This window comes from Zeus faber, assembly GCF_960531495.2.
Source record: "Zeus faber genome assembly, chromosome: 17".
Classification (NCBI taxonomy): Eukaryota; Metazoa; Chordata; class Actinopteri; order Zeiformes; family Zeidae; genus Zeus; species Zeus faber.
In genome coordinates this window covers 10,668,774-10,689,549 of record NC_137204.1, presented here as the reverse complement: position 1 = coordinate 10,689,549, position 20,776 = coordinate 10,668,774, and the positions used below count along the sequence as shown (strand labels likewise).

Below are 20,776 nucleotides of genomic sequence, written 5' to 3'. Positions count from 1 at the left end.
GGTAGCACTAGTAGTGACAGTAGTAGTATTAGTAGTTGCAGTAGTAAAGGCCTTAATTATAAGTTGGTGTCAGCCAATTATTCTAGTCTGTCTTTTCAATTGTTAAGCAACTGGTGGCAGTGGATGCTGTATTTCTTAAGCAATTATCCCTGTGTGTGAATGTGTGTGTGTGTGTGTGTGTGTGTGTGTGTGTGTGTGTGTGTGTGTGTGTGTGTGTGTGTGTGTGTGTGTGTGTGTGTGTGTGTGTGTGTGTGTGTGTGTGTGTGTGTGTGTGTGTGAATGTGTGTGTGTGCGTGCATGCGTGCGTGCGTGCGTGCGTGCGTGCGGGCGTGCAACAAAAATAATGCTGTAATGTCGAAGCTGAACCTCTTAGCACAAATTTTCTTGGAAAGGGCATCTGTTTGCAGAACTGCACTCACGGTCTCAAACTAATCCCTTCATTTCCCTCCCGACAACATGTGCTACGCAGCTTGTTGCCTTAGCCTCTTTGCCAAACGAGATAAGGCTAAATTCTAACCGACTTCCTCTTATCAACAACAATATTGTTCTGACTCTTGTCCTTGTCGCAAAGATAAAACAAAAACCAACTATTTTTAACTTTTATGATCCCGCCACATTTAGGGACGTTACAAAAACAGCAATGTTTTCAGTCAAATCCAAAAGCAAAATCAGTGATGTCACTCAAAGTTAAAGTTATTAAGGTTCATAAAAAGACAGAGGACAGTAGTGATATAAATTGGGACCATGATTAATTTTGCTGATAGGCACAACATTGTGCATGGGGTCTTCACACAACGGAACCAGAGGGGAGGGAAAACAATTAGGAGATTTAGGTCCTAAATCTACTATATATTGCCCCGGCTGGGTTATAACCCTGTATTGGCACCAGCCAAAACAAAAGCTATCCTCATCCCTGATGAGAGGTTAAAAGTTCAATGAAAGCATAAATACAATTTGTGTTTTAAGCAACAGAAAAATATAAGATATTTTTTTAAGAGCCATTTAAGAGATTCATTTAGCTGCTAATGCAGTTTTGATCAAAGCATATTTTGAATTATTTGGACCATACTCTTACTGAATCAAATGTTTATTATATCCATTCATCTATCGACTGAAGTCATTTATAAGATAAGATACAGTTCCTGCAGGGACACAGTGTTATGAGGAAAATGTATTGCTTTTGTTAATGAGAAACTGACGCCAGTAGCCTATGGATGTCATTGAGCCGCCGCACTCACAGACAAGATGAATAAAATGTGTATTTGGGGCAGTCCCGACATGCCGGCGTCCAAGTGTGATCCAGATCCATCCATTGTTGTGTAATTATTTAGCAAAAACTGTATTATTTTTTATCAACGCGCCCATGCGCAAATGACGGCGCACAAGTCACATGATGGCATTGCAGTCTAGTGATTGGTCAACAACCGAGTCCTCACCAAGATGGTGGCACGTGCATATTTAACCGACGGCCAGAACTTTATGGATCTCATGGATCCAATGAACCCAAAGGCAATCTGAATAAGATGTGTATTCAGGGCAGTTCCAACATGACTTTGTTTGAGTTTCATCCAGATCGGCCGTTCAGTGTTGTAGATAGAGTTTGTGATCAACCATTGCAACCTCACCAAGATGGTGCCAGGCATAGCCATATGCTACAACAGAGAAATCATTGCGCATATGCACAAGTTGAAGGAGTAAACAGATCACGTGGGTCAATAACCCAAACCTTGCCAAGATACCATCTAGCACCGATATAGTCATGATTGGACTTCAACTAAAGAAATATCAGATGCAAACTCATCACCATACAAAGTTTCAAAGTGGCAGGTATTATTTTATTACTGTTAACCTGCATTAAGTTAAAGTATTACCAGAAGACAATTGGGTTAAACAAAATGCAGTGTGTCAAATGTCATAAATATATACGCTTCTGAAGTTCCACAAAGTTCTACAAAAGTTCTATAAAATAAAAACCCAATAACATCACTGTCAGAATTTGTAGACATCGCAGGGGTACCAATGTATAGAAACTTCCTGAATTATAATCACTGGTAACAATAACAATAAGCAATTACATAACGCAAGGAACGTGTATTTATTGTGTATGTCTTTTTAAATATTTTCATTATTTTTGTGTTTTTGGTCTTAGCCCACGACACTATTTATTTCATTATATATAATTTACAATTGAAGTCAGTTAAACCGGTTACCTTAGTTTATTAATTCATAGGTTTATAAAATGCATTATTATTGCCATAAAATAATTATGTTCCCTAAAATGGATTAATAATAATAACCGTGATCACAATGTTGACTAAAATAATGGTGATTATTACTACCCTGGACCCCGCTTATTGCTGCCTGCAGTTATATTTATTATTATTATTATTATATATATTATTATTATTATATAATATATATTATTATTATTATTATTATTATTATTATTATTATTATTATTATTAGTAGTAGTAGTAGTAGTAGTAGTAGTAGTAAAAGTAGTAGTCTTAGTAGTAGTAGTAGTAGTAGTAGTAGTAGTGGTAGTAGTAGTAGAAGTAGTCATCGTAATGGCGGTAGTATTACATTAAACTTGTAGTATTTAGATATTTTAAAACAATACAATGTATGAAGCGCACATAATAATAATTTTAACTGAATAATTCATAAAACAAATCACCTGAAATAAATAAATAAACAAACAAACAAATAAACAAACAAACAAACAAACAAACAAACAAACAAACAAACAAACAAACAAACAAACAAACAAATAAATAAATGTGTAAATGTAAATGGTGTATGAAAGTATGTGTATGTATGTGACGAATAAACCTCTCGAAGCTTGAATGTTGAAATGTGACAAAATAAATTAAAAAACGACCTTTGCTTGAGTTGACTCAAATATTTGTACATCAGTTCAATAATTAAATGTTTAATCATAAAAATAATATAACGGGGGATATTTTTAAATGAAAAAGAAAAATAAAAATCCGGTCGCTCAATGATGACGTGTATTGTTTTGAAACGCACGCCGGAACGTGAAAGGAGTTAAATAGCTTAGCAGCGAAATACATTATTCGTGGCCAAAGATCACTAAGAAGGGTTTTTGAAACAATCGAGAGCTACATTTACGATACAGTATATGGTAAGGCTTGAAATATATATATATTTTTGGAGATATATCTTTGAGTTATATCTTTACACAATGTAAGAAACGTTAAAACTAAGTGTTGTGGCTCTTTCCACAGCTACTTCAGGTTCCCTACTCAATTTAACATTATTACTATGATTATTATGATGATTATTATATAATTATTATTATTATTATTATTATTATTATTATTATTATTATTATTACTATTATTATTATTACTTTTATTTTTATTATTGTTATTATTATTATTATTTTAAATAAATTATATAAAAAATACATTTGAAAAATACATAGACCCTTAGGCTTCCTCTGTCAGAATCCACTGTAAGCTCAGTATATATTATAATGTTGAATTACCTCTGATTTACAGCATTTAATTGATTGATATCAGTGCTTTTTGGCTTTTTCTGTAGACTCCTATCATGAAAATGGGACAATTTTGTCGTCCAATATACAGTATATCCATGCAACATAATTCTTCATGCATTAGAACTACATATAAAATACCCTGGTGAGTACCACTAGACTTTACGTCACGACTTCACCTAGAGACGAGGGGCTCGGTCTATCAAAAGCCAAATAGAAAAAGAGCTGAAATTAAATGATGGGGAAATAGCGCAAATGAGTCAGGAGCACATTTTCAAAAGTGAAAAGGTTCGGCGGCTGTGTGTGAATTGGTCCCCTAAAGCAGGTGTTTAAAAGGATGTTGTTAAAGAAAATGTGCTATTTCTGGTCCTCCCTAAATCATAGTTGTGTGTGTGTGTGTGTGTGTGTGTGTGTGTGTGTGTGTGTGTGTGTGTGTGTGTGTGTGTGTGTGTGTGTGTGTGTGGTGTAAAGCATGCTGCCGTGGCTGGTCATTAGCATACAGGTAACTGATAAGTAAGTTTCTCCAATTCACCCCTTCAAGCCTGTACTTAAATGTAATAAACGGTTGTGTCCTGCTATATTACTGTGCTTTAGGCTGTGATGACACGGATGCAGGGTGCAAGTCTAACTATTTTTGTAAAACAAAAAAAAAAACGTGTTATACCTGAGCGGATAGGGTCTCATGACTACAATTTACACGATCTGCATTATCCGGTGTACTTATTATTAGTAAATTGAGTAGTTGATCTTTTATTTGATTTCATTTTTTTACAGAGGTCCTTACACATGTGTTATGCTCAGTTACCATTCATTAAATGTAGTTACTGAACAGATGACTGCAGACTGATTTATTTTTTCTGCTTCTCTTGCATAATGTTGCTGGCTTGACTCTTAGGGTACAGCCAAGGCCTGTGTAGTTTTTTTTTTAAATAGTTTGTACAACTTCTTCGTAGTTCCCTCTTTTCTAATTATGGATCAGTGTTTCCCCAACTTTTTTTTTTAAACAATGAATTAATCCCACCGCATACTACTATCCTGTTAAACACTAAACAAATGTATTACCGGGACTTATTGTTATGGCCTGCTCGTAGGGTGATACACGACTCGCAAACAATTCATTTGTAATGAACAACTGACTGACTGTCACTCTGGCCAAAAAGTCGCCGAGTCGATACGCAAACTTGAAAGTAATTACAGAGGACTAAATGAATATGGCCCAACTCATACTAAATGTGATTGATTTACACTTTGCACGCATTCCACCAAAATTTGTATTTTGTTTTTTACAGAATCTCCAAAAGGAGTGGAACCTTTCATCATAGCAACTAGTCCTCACTTTCAGAGTAAAACCTGCTCTGCTGGAGTGCAGCCTGTCCATTTTGATCTTGCAACAAAAATTTCAACGATTTCTAACTGCAGCGGTTGAAAAACACTGTTATAGACCATTCCCCCTTGTCCATTTTGGTTGAGGTATTTTTGTTTGTTTTGGGAGTTTTTTTCCTACAAAAAAAAAAAAAAAATTGTCACCTGCAAAAGCAGGCGGTAACACATGCCAGGAAAATGACCTAAGAATGGTCATGGGAATGCTCACAAGGTTTGCACTGATGTTGACAGAGGTACATCAACTAAGCATATGGTGCACATGTGTTTTAAATGAAAGCTAGGTAGGTAAGAAAAACAAAAATATATTGTGCATCAGTCTTGACCAGTTAATGAGACTTTGTTTGTGTGTGTGTGTGTGTGTGTGTGTGTGTGTGTGTGCATTTGTGTGTGTGTAGAGATGCATGTAACAGTACAAGAGATCGTCATCTCAGAGCTAGAGGAGAGTCAGAGGAAATACTTTCTCCGTGTGGAGTGGAATGGGCCGGACTTGGGCTCCGGCTTCCAGTTACTGCTGACGGACGGACGGCACGCCTGGAGAGGAGAGGGTAAACTCTGACAACAGACCCCACCGCACACCTGGGTCTTCACACCTGTCTGGTCCAACACTGTGTTTTTGATCTTTGAACATATCGCTCGACTCGCAACAGAGAACCTCACAAATGGAAGCGTCCACCTCTTCTACGTCACCTGTGTACCCATTTGAGAGTGCACCCTAATGACATATGATTAGGATGTATCCAAAAATGTTCTGTTATTTTTATTGTTGTTTTATTGTTCATTTTGAGGTTTATTTATCATCACATTTCCTGCATACTGCCACATTTTTGTCATTGTTTATTTTTTGGTTGATTTTCATTGTTAATATTTTTTTTAAATGATGTTAAATATTTTCACATTTTTCTATCTTCTAGTTCAACTTGAGATCTATTTAATCTATCGCTGTAAGTAGATAGATAGAACAAGTATCTTGTCGGTTTCTGGGGCAGAGATGGACCAGGAGGCAGGTGGAATAGAAAACAGCCTTGACAAGCAGGCATTTATTGTAAACAAAAGTCAAGACGTTTGTCTTTTCAGAGAAATGTGGAAGTAACCACCATAGTGTGCAGTTTGGGGTAGGAGACCAGCCAACCAGCTAATTTCCCCAATCTCCTGCAGATGCGTCCCCTTTTGGTTGCCAGTGCTGGCTCTCTCCACCTGCAGATGCCGCCAAAACCACTCCCCACTGCCACATTGTCTATCTAATCTTATCTAATCCTTCTAATGTATTCTTATCTTATCTATCTATTCTTCGACTCTGTGATGTCTTGTAATCTATTCTACCAACCTGTATTATAGTAACTGAAGATGCAGTGCGTGGCGAGGCAGAGGAGTTGGAGATGCAGAAAGAGAAGTACGTACAGGACCTCCATCAGGCTCTGACCGAGAGGGAAACATCCGTCACTTACAGCTTCACGCTGACGCCCTCGCAGCCAAACTACGACTCCACCGTGACCTTGGCCTATGAGAAGGTGCAGAAGAATATCTCGGTAAGAAATACGTACATTTCTCCCCCCCCCCCCCTCTCCCTCTCTCGCCCTCTTGTTGTCAAAGAGCTTAAGTTTCAATGGGATCTGATTTTAATTATGATGTATTTCTGAGGACATTGGGATGAGGTATGGATGCTTGTTGCTTTTTAACTTCATTGAAAGTTGTGAGTGATGAGTGTTCATTTAGATCACTGGTGTCAACATCTTCCTGCAGAGAATTTTGCCAGTGGTCAAACTGGTTTGGCTTAGGTAACGACATCTTTCTCTTCTCATTGGACCAGTGGGCCTTCCAGTGTAACTTCCATGTGTTAAGCATTTGAACTCTTGGTAAGAAACGGCCACGCTATTACGCCATACCAGAACACAATTTGGTATTGTTGGCTTTCCACCAACAGGGAGTGGATTCTGCAGCTGTAATATTGAATATGAAACCATTTTATTCTGGTTGTTTACTGAGTAGGTACAAGACACTATTATGGGAAATCACCAAGTTATGTTTCTTGGTCTGAGATGCACAGACACGCGCACATTCACAAAATATATCTGTTTCGTTGCCATGGAAGTATTGACTGGAATGGAAATTAAACTGCATCTGTTGTGGCAAATGGGAAATGAATAGGAGAAGTACAGTGACGTTTCATCCAATGTGTTACTCCATAGAAGAAAGGAAGAAGAAGAAAACAAAACAGTAATTCCTCTGTCAGAAAGTTGCGTGACATAATGAAAGGCTTCCAGTGAAATTCCCGGGCATTCACCCCTAATAGCAGCTCCCATCCAACGGTGTGCAAATAAAAAGAACGATGAGTAAGGCTCACACGCATGCACAGGTGTTACCTGGGGTGTTTAGCATACCAGCCGTGTGTGTGTGTGTGTGTGTGTGTGTGTGTGTGTGTGTGTGTGTGTGTGTGTGTGTGTGTGTGTGTGTGTGTGTGTGTGTGTGTGTGTGTGTGTGTGTGTGTGTGTGTGTGTGTGTGTGTGTGTGTGTGTGTGTGAATATTCCATTCTCACATTTTGAGGGGATTCTCTCTTCAGTTACACAGGTGAACATTTTAACATGTTAAATATTCCTCAGTCCTGAGCGCTATTAATGCTATCAGTTTATTATATAGTTTAAGATAAATACAATTATTATGAAATTAAATTATTATCATTGTTGTTAATATATATAAAAAAAATAATAAATATAAAAGAAATAATAATTATCATTGATCTTATTTCTATGTGATTGTGATGTAGTGTTATCAAAGGGTCCTGATGATTTAAACAAAATCAACAAATAGGTTTATGTTGACAAAGACAACACTTTTTTATAGTTAGAGAAGGGAGTGAGACACTTACAAACACTGTATTATTATAATTTTCACATCTATATTTTATATCATTTTTTTCAATAATATTATCCATTTTTCGTCTTTCTAGTAGTGTATTTGCAATTGTATTGCACAATAATTATTCTACGGCTTTATTTATCATTTAGGCGAGACTATGATGGCTTTTCTTCGACAAAATTGAAAATCTGCCCCAGGATTGGTATTATAAGACCTTGAGACTTGCGTGAAGTGTAGCAAAGCACTTTTTTTGAGCATCACATAGGTCACATTTTAATACTCGGCCTATAAGATGTTCCTTATTCATGGGTTCTATGCTATATATTTTTTTTATGTTTTGCACAAAGATGCTTCAAACGGCTGACAGAAAAATACTTACAAAGAAGTAGTCAGCGCTCCAATAATAGTAGCAACAGCCACCCACAGCAGTTGTAAATTTACAATAGGTGGGGCTGCATACTGAATTTATTTCCTAAATTAAAGTTTCCTGTCGTTATTCGGAGGAACACTGAGTCAGAATCACAGCCTTTAAAACAGAAGTGTCTCTATGGCGACGTCACAGAGTGTTCCTTAAATCAGCATTGAAGAGGGATCTACTCTTAACCCTGTTTACTCATGTTGGTATCTAGGTTACAAACCGAAAGGCGTCGTTGTGTAGATGGTTTAAGTGTATTTGAGTATTTTGTGTATTTGATTCAGTGCTAACCAGAACTCTTGCCAAATAAGCTTAGCATTTCCATTTCGGCATAAGTGTGAGTCCTCCAGAATCCAGGAGAAATGGAAGGTAGGAATACGTGAGAGATGAGGATGGGTAAAGAGTTTATTAGTTTAGGCAGGTGGAACAGTAGCTTAGCGTTTAGTGATGATGTACAGAGGTTAGTTTCTTTTACTGATTTTACTTTTACTGTTTCTTTTACTTTATCATTATCATTAACAATGTGATTTCACATAGAATTTACTTTCATGGATGCGGATCATGCCCGTAGAGCTTTCTTTGGTTGCGTCGCTGGCAGTGGGAGACTCGGGAGCAATTTGTTCGTCGTTAACAAATCCTCTAAATGACTCGGCAGTCGCGAGTCACTCCTGCAAAAAGGTCGTTCGTCCCTTCACTTTGATTCCTCGTTTCGCGAACGAAAAGAGCGACGCGCCCCAAAAAAGCTCCTCGTGTTTCGAATTAGTGAGTGAACCTGACTAAAACTGCCAAACTGAAATTAACTTCAGACGATTAAATGAACGTGGGCGTTCATGTGAAATGTGACTGATTTACACGCATTTCAGCACAATGAACCGTTTTGACAGAGGTTGATCACGTTTGCGAACTCACACACGGATCATTCGGAGAAATCGAGGCTCAAAGTGTTTCCATCCACACGTTGCATTCTTCCGCCGAAATGAATCTTTTCGACACAACTGAAGAATCCTCCGACGGAACGAGCCCTGTGAGAGTCCAGTTCGCAACCCCCAGAGCCGAACCCGACCCTTCCGATTCGATCCAATTTGAACAAACTCTTTTTAAAAAAAGGGGTTTTTTTTACACATTTTCTCGCCAAGAACCGAATCTCAAAAAAAAAAAGAGTTTGAACCTAGTCACTAAATCGCCAGATTACTGATTATCAGACTCCACACCCACAGGGATGGGGTATTTTTGGAGGGGCGACATCACTGACCCTCTGAGCCAGTATCAGTGATGATAATGACCTGTCCTGGCTCTCATTCCTTTGAAGATGACAGGTCGGGCTCCAGGGTGGGGGGTGGGGGAGGGGCCCTGGTTTCCAGAAGGGTTTTGGGATTCCATGTGTCATTTAATTCGTTTCATTGACTACGAATGACACAGTCTTTGTTTTGACAGAAAACCAATGTGTTGGGGGTTTTCTCTCCTCGTTCCCCGTCCAGTTCAGGTTGGGTTCTGTGACGCTGAGCACGGCACCCGAGCCCGCCAAGGCGGTGGGAGACCTGCTCGTTCACGGCCTTCAGAGAGGCTCGAAACTGGAGCGCCACAACCAGAAACTCGAGGAGGAGAATCGCAAGCTCCGGCAAGAGCAGCAGCACATCACCGCCCAGTAAAACTCGCACACACACTCACACAGAAACCTTTTCTTTTCTAAACGCATGACATTACACAACCTGCGCTGCACGAGTTGGGTTTTCCTGCCTTCCCTGACATAACTCACTTTGAGCTATGAACTGATGTCATGGCGGCGCGCACGTGTGTGGGAGACTGGAACACACCCGACAAATTTGAAGGGGGCCCCATTGACGCACAAGCCACGTTTCTCAACACGCGCCCGCACGCACGCATACACACACACACAGACACACGGAAATTCCTTCCAAGTGGGTGTCGGGGGAAGCTCACCTTAATGGATTCATGGTGTTTGTAATCAACCTCAACACCCCGATGTCCATCCATGACTGAAGCTATGTGGGCGTTACGGGAAAAAGACAAGTCTGGCAACCCTGACCTCTCAACTCTGCAGGTTTCAGATTGAGGGGGAGAAAAAGAAAGTTGCAATATAACTGCCTATGAAAAATGTAATGTATGTGTGTGTTTGTGTGTGTGTGTGTGTGTGTGTGTGTGTGTGTGTGTGTGTGTGTGTGTGTGTGTGTGTGTGTGTGTGTGTGTGTGTGTGTGTGGTTGTGTGTGTGTGTGTGTGTGTGTGTGTGTGTGTATGTGTGTGTGTGCGCATGTGTTCACGTGGCTGTGCACGGAAGACTGGAGCGGTACGCCATGGCTAAAGAGGCCCTGGAATCTGAGCTGTACTCTCATTTTGTCCTGGTGCTCAACGAGAAGAAAGCCAAGATTCGCAGCCTGCAACAAACCGTCGCCAAGCTGGAGGATGCCAGGTACGAGAACCCCCTCCGGAATTTGAGATCGTCGTAAAATAGGTTTTGTCATTTTGCAAGTGCACAAACTAAACAAAGAGCCAACTGAATCAAATGAGCCAAGAGTCGGAAAAAGACGAACTGCTCTTTTTACCGAGTGACTCGTCAAGAACCGAATCTTAAAAAACGAGTCAAACCTTTCATCGCTAATTCACCGGATCGCAGATTGTCAGACGTCGCATACCTACGGTCACCAAACTAGAGGATGCCATGTGACAAAAGTGCATAAACGATTGCCCAAGAGCCTTTTGACGTCCTTGCAATCCGGACGATTGTGACAATCCTCACACTCATCCCCTCTGTTGTGTAAAAAAAAAAAAAAAAAAAAAAAAAAAGAGGAACGGAGAAAATCATTCTTGTTTCTTGATAATGTAACTTACATTATGAGTAACGCCTCAGTTGAACCCTCTGTGTCCTGTGCCAACTCTGTGTCTGAGTGTCTGTTTGATCTCTATCGTAGGATTTCAGTCAAACACCAAAAAGAGGTGAGAAACAGCCAAGCAGCAGCGAAACATGAGGGGAACGCTGAGGATGAGTATGGAGCCAGCACTGATGAAGAGCAGCAGGGAGAGCAGGCCCAGGCAGCATCCGTCACACCACAATCCCAGGGTAGGGGAGCGTGTCTGTCAGTGAGAGAGAGAGAGGGAGGGAGGGAGGGAGGGAGGGAGAGAGAGAGAAAGGGAGGGAGGGAGGGAGAGAGAGAGCAGGGTGATTCTCTTGGGCTTTGTGTAAACTTTGTGGGAGTCTGTGACCACACAGAAGATGTTGCTTCACACAATGTTTGGCACATATCCCTGTATTTATACTCCCTTTTTAGGATTAACCATTTAGAGAAGGTATATACTGTATAGTGTGTGTGTGTGTGTGTGTGTGTGTGTGTGTGTGTGTGTGTACTGCATATACTATATATATGTGTGTAGTATAGACTGTATATACAGTATATGTATCTATATACTGTATTATACTGTATAATATATACATATTATATTTATCAAAAGTGTTTTATATATAAAATATATAATTTTATTTATTTATAACTATAAATTAAAAAATATATTTATTCGCATATATTTAAAGTGTGGTATATACACTGTGTGTGTGTATATATAAAGAAAAATATACATTATATATACTGTATAGTGTATTGTATATAAAATATATATGTATTTATTTATTTGTTAAAAAAATGATTGTATTATATGTAAAAACACAACATAAACATTTAAAATGTATATTCAAATTCACCCCAAATAACTTGCCACAGACAGACTTTCTTGAAACCACCGCCCTCTCATGAATTTTACACAACTTTCCTCCCAGAAACAAACAATATGGGAATTACCATTAGTCGCAGTGTTGGAAAAAGTACTTGAAAGCCACACTTGAGTAAAAGTAGAGATATCTTATTAAAAAGCTACTCTAGTAAAAGTGAAAGCCACTCATTAGAATACTACTTGACTAAAAGTCTTAAAGTAGCAGTAAAAGTAAATGCGTTATAGAAAAAAAGCCAAACTCTTTTCTTTTTGCTATGAGATTATTATTATTATAATTTTTTTTTCTCTGATTTTATTCTGGTCATATTTTCGGTAAGCAGAAGTGGCACTTTATTCGGTAAGACGCATCTTTACCTCTGGCCCCATCTTCACCTCATGGCCCCTGGTGTTGGTCTCCATCAGTCGTAGCAGGTGCAGGTAGAGCAGCATCACCACTGCAGGAGGCCGTTGCCGTGGTCGTCGCTCTCCAACACGCTGCTCTAGTTGTGGCTCTCTGGGACAGGCCTGTGCTTGTTCAGTAGCAATGCCACAAAAACTAAACTGAACACGGGCAGGGTTGCCAGGTCTCCATGACAAACCCAGCCATCCCTCAGCCCGCGGAGAAAAAAACAACCCGTTTCAACAGTTAAAAAGTAGTCCAACGTGGGAAAACCGCGGACCCGGCAACTCGGAACATGGGCTTGAGAGTGTTTGTTTACACTCAGCTTGCTGCTGGGTAGGACCTCTGATTCACAACATTAACCTCCTGATAGCTGGCTTTCACGAACATCATTGGCTACAAGTTTTCCTCAGATTTTATTTTGTAGCAAGTAACAAAGGTGTTCAGGGGAAATGTATTGGAGTTAAAGTGTGTTAAAGTGTTTTTGCGGCTAAATGTAGCTCAATGAAAGTAACCGTCGACAGAAATATAATAACTCAAGTAAAGTACAGATACTCCCAAAAAATACTTAGTGTTTCCCACACATAGAATTTACTTGGGCGGGCTGTCGAGGTATGTAAACAGCCACCAAAGTATATTTGGCGACCCATTTTAGCATTTTTTATTAGAATTTTTTTTATCCATCCGAGAGAACAACACCACCCGTGATCGATTAACTAGTGGATTCGTTCTCTGGTATGACGTTGGAAGACGCGGACATGGCTCTCTGGTTAGTAAGCGCTTCAAAGCCAGAAGTGATGCTGCGTTCGTGGGAACTCAGAAAACTGTCATCTGTGTCGAAAGCGATACTGCGTTCGCGGGAACTCGGAAAACTGTCATTTGTGACGGAAGCGATGCTGCGTTCACGGGAACTCGGAAAACTGTCATTTGTGTCGGAAGCGATGCTGCGTTCACGGGAACTCGGAAAACTGTCATTTGTGACGGAAGCGATGCTGCGTTCGCGGGAACTCGGAAAACTGTCATTTGTGACGGAAGCGATGCTGCGTTCACGGGAACTCGGAAAACTGTCATTTGTGTCGGAAGCGATGCTGCGTTCACGGGAACTCGGAAAGCTGTAATACGTGTCGGAACTCTAAGGCTACATTCACATTGAGAGGCCAAAGTGGCCCAAATCCGATTTTTTTTTGCTCATATGTGACTCAGATCAGATTTTTTCATGACAGTGTGAACAGCACAAACCACACGGATTCTGATCTTTTCATTCGGAATTGGGCCACTTTCATATGTGGTCCTAAATCGGATACAGGTCAGAATTTTTTGCCATGCAACCTCAGTCTGAACAGTCAAATCGTAATTCACGGCACTTTTACGTCACTCAAGATCTTTGTTACTTGTGCGCATGCGGGTCAGTGCAGGACCATGACCCGTTCACACTGAAATCGGTATCGGCCACGTTTAAAAAATTTGTACAGCCGAACAAAAAAATTGGATCTCAGCAATGAATCTGAATTGAGCACTAAGGCTTTCAGTGTGAATGTAGCCTAATTTGTGTCTGTAGTCCCCACGTTGTCATTACATTAACATTAGCTGTACCTAATCTTCCATAAATGTTCATTTGATTGCATGATTGCAGCAATATTGCAATATATACAGCAATATTGCAGCAATACAGCAATATTGCAGCAATATTGTTTTTACGTCACTCAAGATCTTTGTTACTTGTGCGCATGCGGGTCAGTGCAGGACCATGACCCGTTCACACTGAAATCGTTATCGGCCACGTTTAAAAAATTTGTACAGCCGAACAAAAAAATTGGATCTGAGCAATGAATCTGAATTGAGCACTAAGGCTTTCAGTGTGAATGTAGCCTAATTTGTGTCTGTAGTCCCCACGTTGTCATTACATTAACATTAGCTGTACCTAATCTTCCATAAATGTTCATTTGATTGCATGATTGCAGCAATATTGCAATATATACAGCAATATTGCAGCAATACAACAATATTGCAGCAATATTGTTTTTACGTCACTCAAGATCTTTGTTACTTGTGCGCATGCGGGTCAGTGCAGGACCATGACCCGTTCACACTGAAATCAGTATCGGCCACGTTTAAAAAATTTGTACAGCCGAACAAAAAAATTGGATCTGAGCAATGAATCTGAATTGAGCACTAAGGCTTTCAGTGTGAATGTAGCCTAATTTGTGTCTGTAGTCCCCACGTTGTCATTACATTAACATTAGCTGTACCTAATCTTCCATAAATGTTCATTTGATTGCATGATTGCAGCAATATTGCAATATATACAGCAATATTGCAGCAATACAGCAATATTGCAGCAATATTGTTTTTACGTCACTCAAGATCTTTGTTACTTGTGCGCATGCGGGTCAGTGCAGGACCATGACCCGTTCACACTGAAATCGTTATCGGCCACGTTTAAAAAATTTGTACAGCCGAACAAAAAAATTGGATCTGAGCAATGAATCTGAATTGAGCACTAAGGCTTTCAGTGTGAATGTAGCCTAATTTGTGTCTGTAGTCCCCACGTTGTCATTACATTAACGTTAGCTGTACCTAATCTTCCATAAATGTTCATTTGATTGCATGATTGCAGCAATATTGTTTTTGCATTACCGTAGGAAGTTCGGATGCCCTGTCTTTTTGTGACAGGCACTTTTGAATCAGATTTATTTTTCTCTCTTTCTTCTCAATCCAAAAACTGATCACTTCTATCATGTTTTCTTTTTTTTTTTTTGGCACAATATGATAAATGATACAGCCGGGCCTTTGTCATGGCAACCGCCTGTGTTTAAGCCTCGTTCAGACGATGGGAAATTCTGTTCGTGTCTGATGTTGTTTCTGCTCGGGAACCAATCATGACATCACTCAGGGATTATGTAATCCAGGGGAAGAGGGCCTCCATCGATTGCCATGCCAAAGTAGGCCTGAACTCAGCAAAGAGAAAGTAGCTCCAAAAAAGCTCTGAGTTCTGTGCTACAGTGGGTAAAACATTTTTTATGACTGCAAAACCCATTATTAATAATGGAAACGGTTACCGGTGTTTGAATCACAGTATAAGGAGTCTTGTTCAAACTGCCTTTAAAGGACGTACTTTGTGTGTTTGTTTTTATCTCACAACTTCATAATCCAGATTTGTGGGGAACAAATGTAACAAAGACACAGAGAGGCCGGGCCCCCGCGGTATGCATATGTGTTTGTTTTGAGGTTGCCGTGGCCCTGTTTGGCAGCTTCCGTGTTTAGGTTTCCTCTAATTTGAGTTGTCCGTGAGCAGATTCCCGCAAATTCACCATGGTGCCGTGTTTCCTGAGTTCTTGATGAAGCCTTCAGTTTGCTTCCAGAGTTCACCAGGTGAAAATGTTTCAGATTTCACGAAAGATAAGGTCACATAACTAATAACATAAATAAGAGAAATAATGGAAACCAACTAAATAAATAATGCTCAATTGCTTTTGTGTTGCAAGATCAAAATTGCAAGGCTGCACTAATTCATCAGTCCCAGCCAGGATAGCAGCTCTGTGTTTATCGGAACAAGCTGAAGTTTCAAACTGAGAGTGAGGACTTTTTAGTGGTGATGAAAGGTTGGGCTTGTTTTTGAGATTCAGTTCTTGACGAGTCACGCAGTAAAAAGAGTGGTTCGATTTTCCGAATCTTGGTTCGTTTAATTCCTTCGGTGGAGCGCATGGTGAGCGAGGGAGGACTTTCTGTGAACGCTGAACGAATGATAAGAGTCGGTTGGAGTGAGTTGTGAAATAAATTCCCTCAAAAATCAATACATTTTGTCAAAATGACTTATTATGGTGGAATGACTTGACATTCAATATGAATTACACCTATTTTATTTGTTTTGCCTTGACGGCTTTCATTTTGTCATTTACTTTCACTTTGTGGGTCAAAGAGTCACTCTTTTGCTGGAGTGACTCCCGGCTCCTGAATCATTGAAAAGATTTGTTCGCCACGAACGAATCGTTCGCGAGTCTTCCATCACTAACTATTGGTGGGCCATAATATTAAGCTCAGCCCAACGTGATCGTGTCCTTTTTAGTGTTTAACAGGATCGTGATTTCAGATTTGATTGTAAAAACCGTGCCATGGCAGAAAGTATTTGGGAAAATGTTGTTGAACCTCCCCTATAATCTTACTTTAACTGTAAAATCTCAAAACAACTTGTCAATACCGGCGAGTGTCTGTATGCTGTCCTGGGAGCTGCTATAATTGATTATTTGATTCTTGATTTGTTCTCGATAACTATTCTTCCATTTATTCAGGTTAAGACAATTGTGCCTTAATGCATGATTTTTAAATGGTTTAGATCTGCAGTTAGTTGTGATTAGTAATCCCCTTTTGTCTCAAATTTCCACTGCTATTTTACGTGGGGTTGGGCGTTGGGTAAGCGGTGTTGCCAGTTTGCCATAAACATATAAGGTGTCAATGAGAATAGATGGAAGATAGAAAATGAATTGAGTTTCTCTATTCTGTCCCAAACGACATAAATCTACATTTCCAAGGGGAGTTTTATGGAACCGAGAAGAATGGGATCTAAAAGGTGTTTTCCCCCTTCTCCTTAGATGTCATCTTTTATGATGTCATTTTTCCAGCTTTTTCCCCCGTGTTAGGTCGTCCATGACCCACTTGTGTAGGTATAGTGTGCCAAGGTTCCAGGACTCCACGTCTCCTGAGCCTCTTCTCTCTCTCTCTCTCTCTCTCTCTCTCTCTCTCTCTCTCTCTCTCTCTCTCTCTCTTTCTCTCTCTCTCTCCAGCTCTGCACTAGGATTGATGAGGGAAAAGCTTGCAGGTTACTCTTGTTGTTGTTGTTGCCACGACAATGAGTCAAAATGGCTGTGTGTGTTCGGCTAGGCCAAAATATAGTAAGTAGGAGTTTATGGAGGTCGAATTACCTGGTGTCGGGTCTTTGCAACAGAATGTTGTGTATTATGCATCACTCTCCAATTATTTATGAGCAAGGGACATTTCTCTTCCAGGGGGGATGTGTATCTACATCAGTGAAACAGTGAAAGTATTTAATCAATGGAGTAATCCCACGGGTACACCACTATGCTTTTGACCACTACCAATTGCCTGATAATAGTGATACAAGACTCACAAATGACTCGTTCATACCAAACACACCTTTTAAATGACTCGGGAGTGTGGAGTCACATCGGCAAAAGAGTGGGTGAAAAGAGAATCTTTGACTTACAAACTGAAAATAATTACTGAGGACTACATTTGATGAGTCCAGCTCTTGGTATTTGGCGTAATTCATATTGAATGTGACTCATTTACATGTTGCATTCCACCAAAATAAATAATTGTGACAGGGTGAATTGATTCTTAGGCGTATTCCATTCACAACTCAGAGCCAGACTGACTCTCTTTCTGACTCTCGCTCATCGTTCGCCCAAAGTCGTCCCTCACTCTGGAGTGGCTCGTCAATGACCAAATCTCGACAAAAGATATGAACCTTGCATCGCTGATGATGAAAGTTTCACTTTCAGTGCGAAATTTGAGCTTGTTCCGATGAACACAGAGCAGCTCTTCTGGCTGGATCTTGGAACACAAGAGCTGGTTTCCATTATTTATGTTATTTCTGGTGGAATTTTACACACATTTTCACGGCACACCTGGCCACAAAAGACAGCTCTCTATATCCCTGTGTGTCTGTGGCGTGGACGCGTTGAAACCGCGCTGAGATGTCAGCCCAGTGGTGTCATGGCCGACGCTCCACAGCCTGGTTGTGTGTAATCTTTGATCAAATCGTAGGCTTCACATCATGTTCGTTTTTTTTTTTGTTTTTTTTTTCTTTTGGTCTAGTCGTTTGCCCCGATTTATTTGACTGTGTCACTTTGACAGTACGTTTAAAAGCTCTGAAAGGACCAAGGTTTTTACAGACTTCTTTACAGAGTGTTTCATAGACGAGTCATGAGAATCGGCGGCTTTTACTGGAAACAAGGTGGAGACGGTGAAGCGCGTGGATATAGACTACATGAAAGCGTATCGGCGGGAGGGAAAATACAGGAGGGAAAACCCTAAATGCTACCGACGTATCCGTATTCGACACTCGACTCTTGTAGGACTGGAAAAGTAGAAGATGGAGGGAGGTAAAGGAATTAGAAGGAGAAATAAAAAAAAACAGAATGAAGTGGTCGCAGCGCGGGGGGTCGTGACCAGATGTCGTGGCCTTTTCGTTTTCCGTATCGGGGCTCTGTCCCCCCCCACCCCGAAAAAAAGTTGCCGTCGTATGTAACCTGTTGCGCATCTCAATTGGACGGCGTGAGTCGGAACATTTTAGTCCGGTTCACGTGGCACTCAATCAATCAATCAAATTTGAGGTTAGCTCCACATACATTTTCCTCCTGTAATGTTACTACATTACATGACATCCTTTAGCAGTCGCTTTTGTCCAAAGCCACTGACAATGTCATGTGCTCATTAGGTATTAGTCTCATTTAAGTCTCATTAAATCGACTTGAGACCGGGAGCCTCAAACTACAGACTACACATCCAGCCAGCAGGACAATTGAATGTGGCCCGCTTCGTGGTGATAATATATTGATAAATCTGGCCAGCAAATATTTTTTCAAAATCACAATGCTTAATTAGTCCACGCAAATGTACTCAATGTTTTCAAAAGATAAAACAGAATTAAATAGATCATAAGAGAGTTATTTCTAACAGGATTATGAGGCAATTCACTAATCCCTAAAAAAAAAAAAAAATCATTTGAGTTTGAGACGACTACTTCCGACTCTTTATTAGGCTGAACCGCTCTCCTTAAGTTGTTGGTTGTGTCTCTTCGTTTTGTTTTGTTCTTCAGAATCTGGGAGCCGGTGCCTATTGGATGACGGCGTGAGCGACATCACAGACGTGGACGTAGCTCCCTGTCGCAAGCGCCGCTTCCGTCACCTGGCGGCCCCGGAAGCCCCCGCCAAGCGGGCGGCCGCGCAGACGTCACAGAGGCGGAGGTGAGTTTAAAAAAAAACAAACAATCAGGGATCCCGTCGGCTCCAAGCCACATCCGCATCGGAAAATAAAATATTCTTCTCGCGCAGCCGCCTTCCCAATAACTTTAGACTGTGGACAATTCAGTTTTATGGGGTCGTAAACGGCTCATTTGTTAAGCCGTGAGTCTGTCTATTTAGCTGGGGTGTGACAACCTCATCCAAAATATCGTCCCACATGAGTAGAGTTGGTGTACTGCTTCACTATGGCTGCCGCCATCAGTGAATTTCTGTGTCATAACTATCACACAATAGTTATGTGATAGTTGATAGCATCATAACTATCTCATACCCATCATTGATAATTATGTTGACAGCATCATTCATGGCGGCATGGTGGCTCACAGCAAGAGGGTCCTGGGTTGGAACCCCAGCCGTCCCAGGTCCTTCCTGTGTGGAGTTTGCATGTTCCCCCTGTGTTTGTGTGGGTTTCCTCCGGGTGTTTCCTCCCACCATCAAAAGACATGTACTGTATGTTTGGGGTGAATACTCCTGTCAGTGCCCCTGACCAAGGCACTGGCAAAAGAGCTGGAGTTGGTCCTCCGGCACTGTACTGTGGCTGCCCACTGCTCCTCGGTACAGGAAAGGTCAAATGCAAAGGATACCTAATTTCCCCCAGATGGATTAATAAAGTATACAAAATAAAATATATTAATGCATTGATAGTTGTGTTGATAGCATCATGACTGTCATTGAGAGTTGTGATATCTTTGTCCAACCTAAAATAACGTTTTACACTCCGATTGTTAACTTCTTCCCAAGCGCCGACCACCAGGTCCACCCCGACCCGCCCCGCCCTGCGAATGGGAAAATCAAACACCATAAAAGTTCCCTGTCGGGGAACTCCTTTGTGTTCTAAAATTCCACCACAATCTGCACTCACACGCTTTGTTGAGAATCACCCGCGAGCCTGGAGGTTGGGGGGAGGTTGCCACTTAAGATTAGCTGTTGTGGTGTAGATGTCCAATGCTGTCAATGTCTTTCCTATATAAAATGGAATAAACGGTATAGCTACAGGGTTTGTATTTAACAGAACTTCTGTATTGAACAAGATGTCATGAGAGTACAGAGGCTGTAGGAGCTCGCCTGGAGTGCCCCTGATCATTTTTGAAATTCTACTCATCCCAACGACGGAAATGAGCTTTTGTGTTGCAAGATCAAAATTGCAAGGCTGCACAAATTCATGTTGACTCATCAGCTCCGGCCGGAATACATTTTCCGTGTTCGTCAGGACGAGCTTCGCCGCGAAAGTGACGGCTCTCCGTGGCCGATCAAAGGTTTCCGCTCTCATTTGAGATTGGCTTCTCGGCGAGTCACTCGAGGAAAACGAGTCTTTGATTTTTATTTATTATAATTTTTTTTTCCCCCGACTCTGCGTTCATTCGATTCAGTCGACTCAATGCACGTCGAGCGAGCGAGGACGTCCGGCCAGCGATGAACGAGACTGAATGACTGGAGTGG

At 40.8% G+C, this 20,776-nt stretch overlaps 1 protein-coding gene across 2 annotated transcripts in view; it reads left to right on the top strand.

Annotated features, from left to right (window-relative positions):
- The first annotated feature begins 3,025 nt into the window (after positions 1-3,025).
- The window catches only part of LOC307243206 (DNA repair protein XRCC4-like), a 25,216-nt gene continuing 7,465 nt past the window's right edge, over positions 3,026-20,776 (top strand). The window contains exons 1-7 of one of the 2 annotated variants that reach the window (XM_080017880.1): positions 3,026-3,145; positions 5,299-5,448; positions 6,239-6,429; positions 9,651-9,817; positions 10,470-10,601; positions 11,101-11,249; positions 19,132-19,279. In XM_080017880.1, the coding sequence (XP_079874006.1) occupies positions 5,301-5,448; positions 6,239-6,429; positions 9,651-9,817; positions 10,470-10,601; positions 11,101-11,249; positions 19,132-19,279 (935 nt within the window). In that variant the 5' untranslated portion in view covers positions 3,026-3,145; positions 5,299-5,300. Of the gene's footprint in view, positions 3,146-5,064; positions 5,185-5,298; positions 5,449-6,238; positions 6,430-9,650; positions 9,818-10,469; positions 10,602-11,100; positions 11,250-19,131; positions 19,280-20,776 lie in introns of those variants that run through there. The other variant, XM_080017881.1, reaches the window with a different exon arrangement.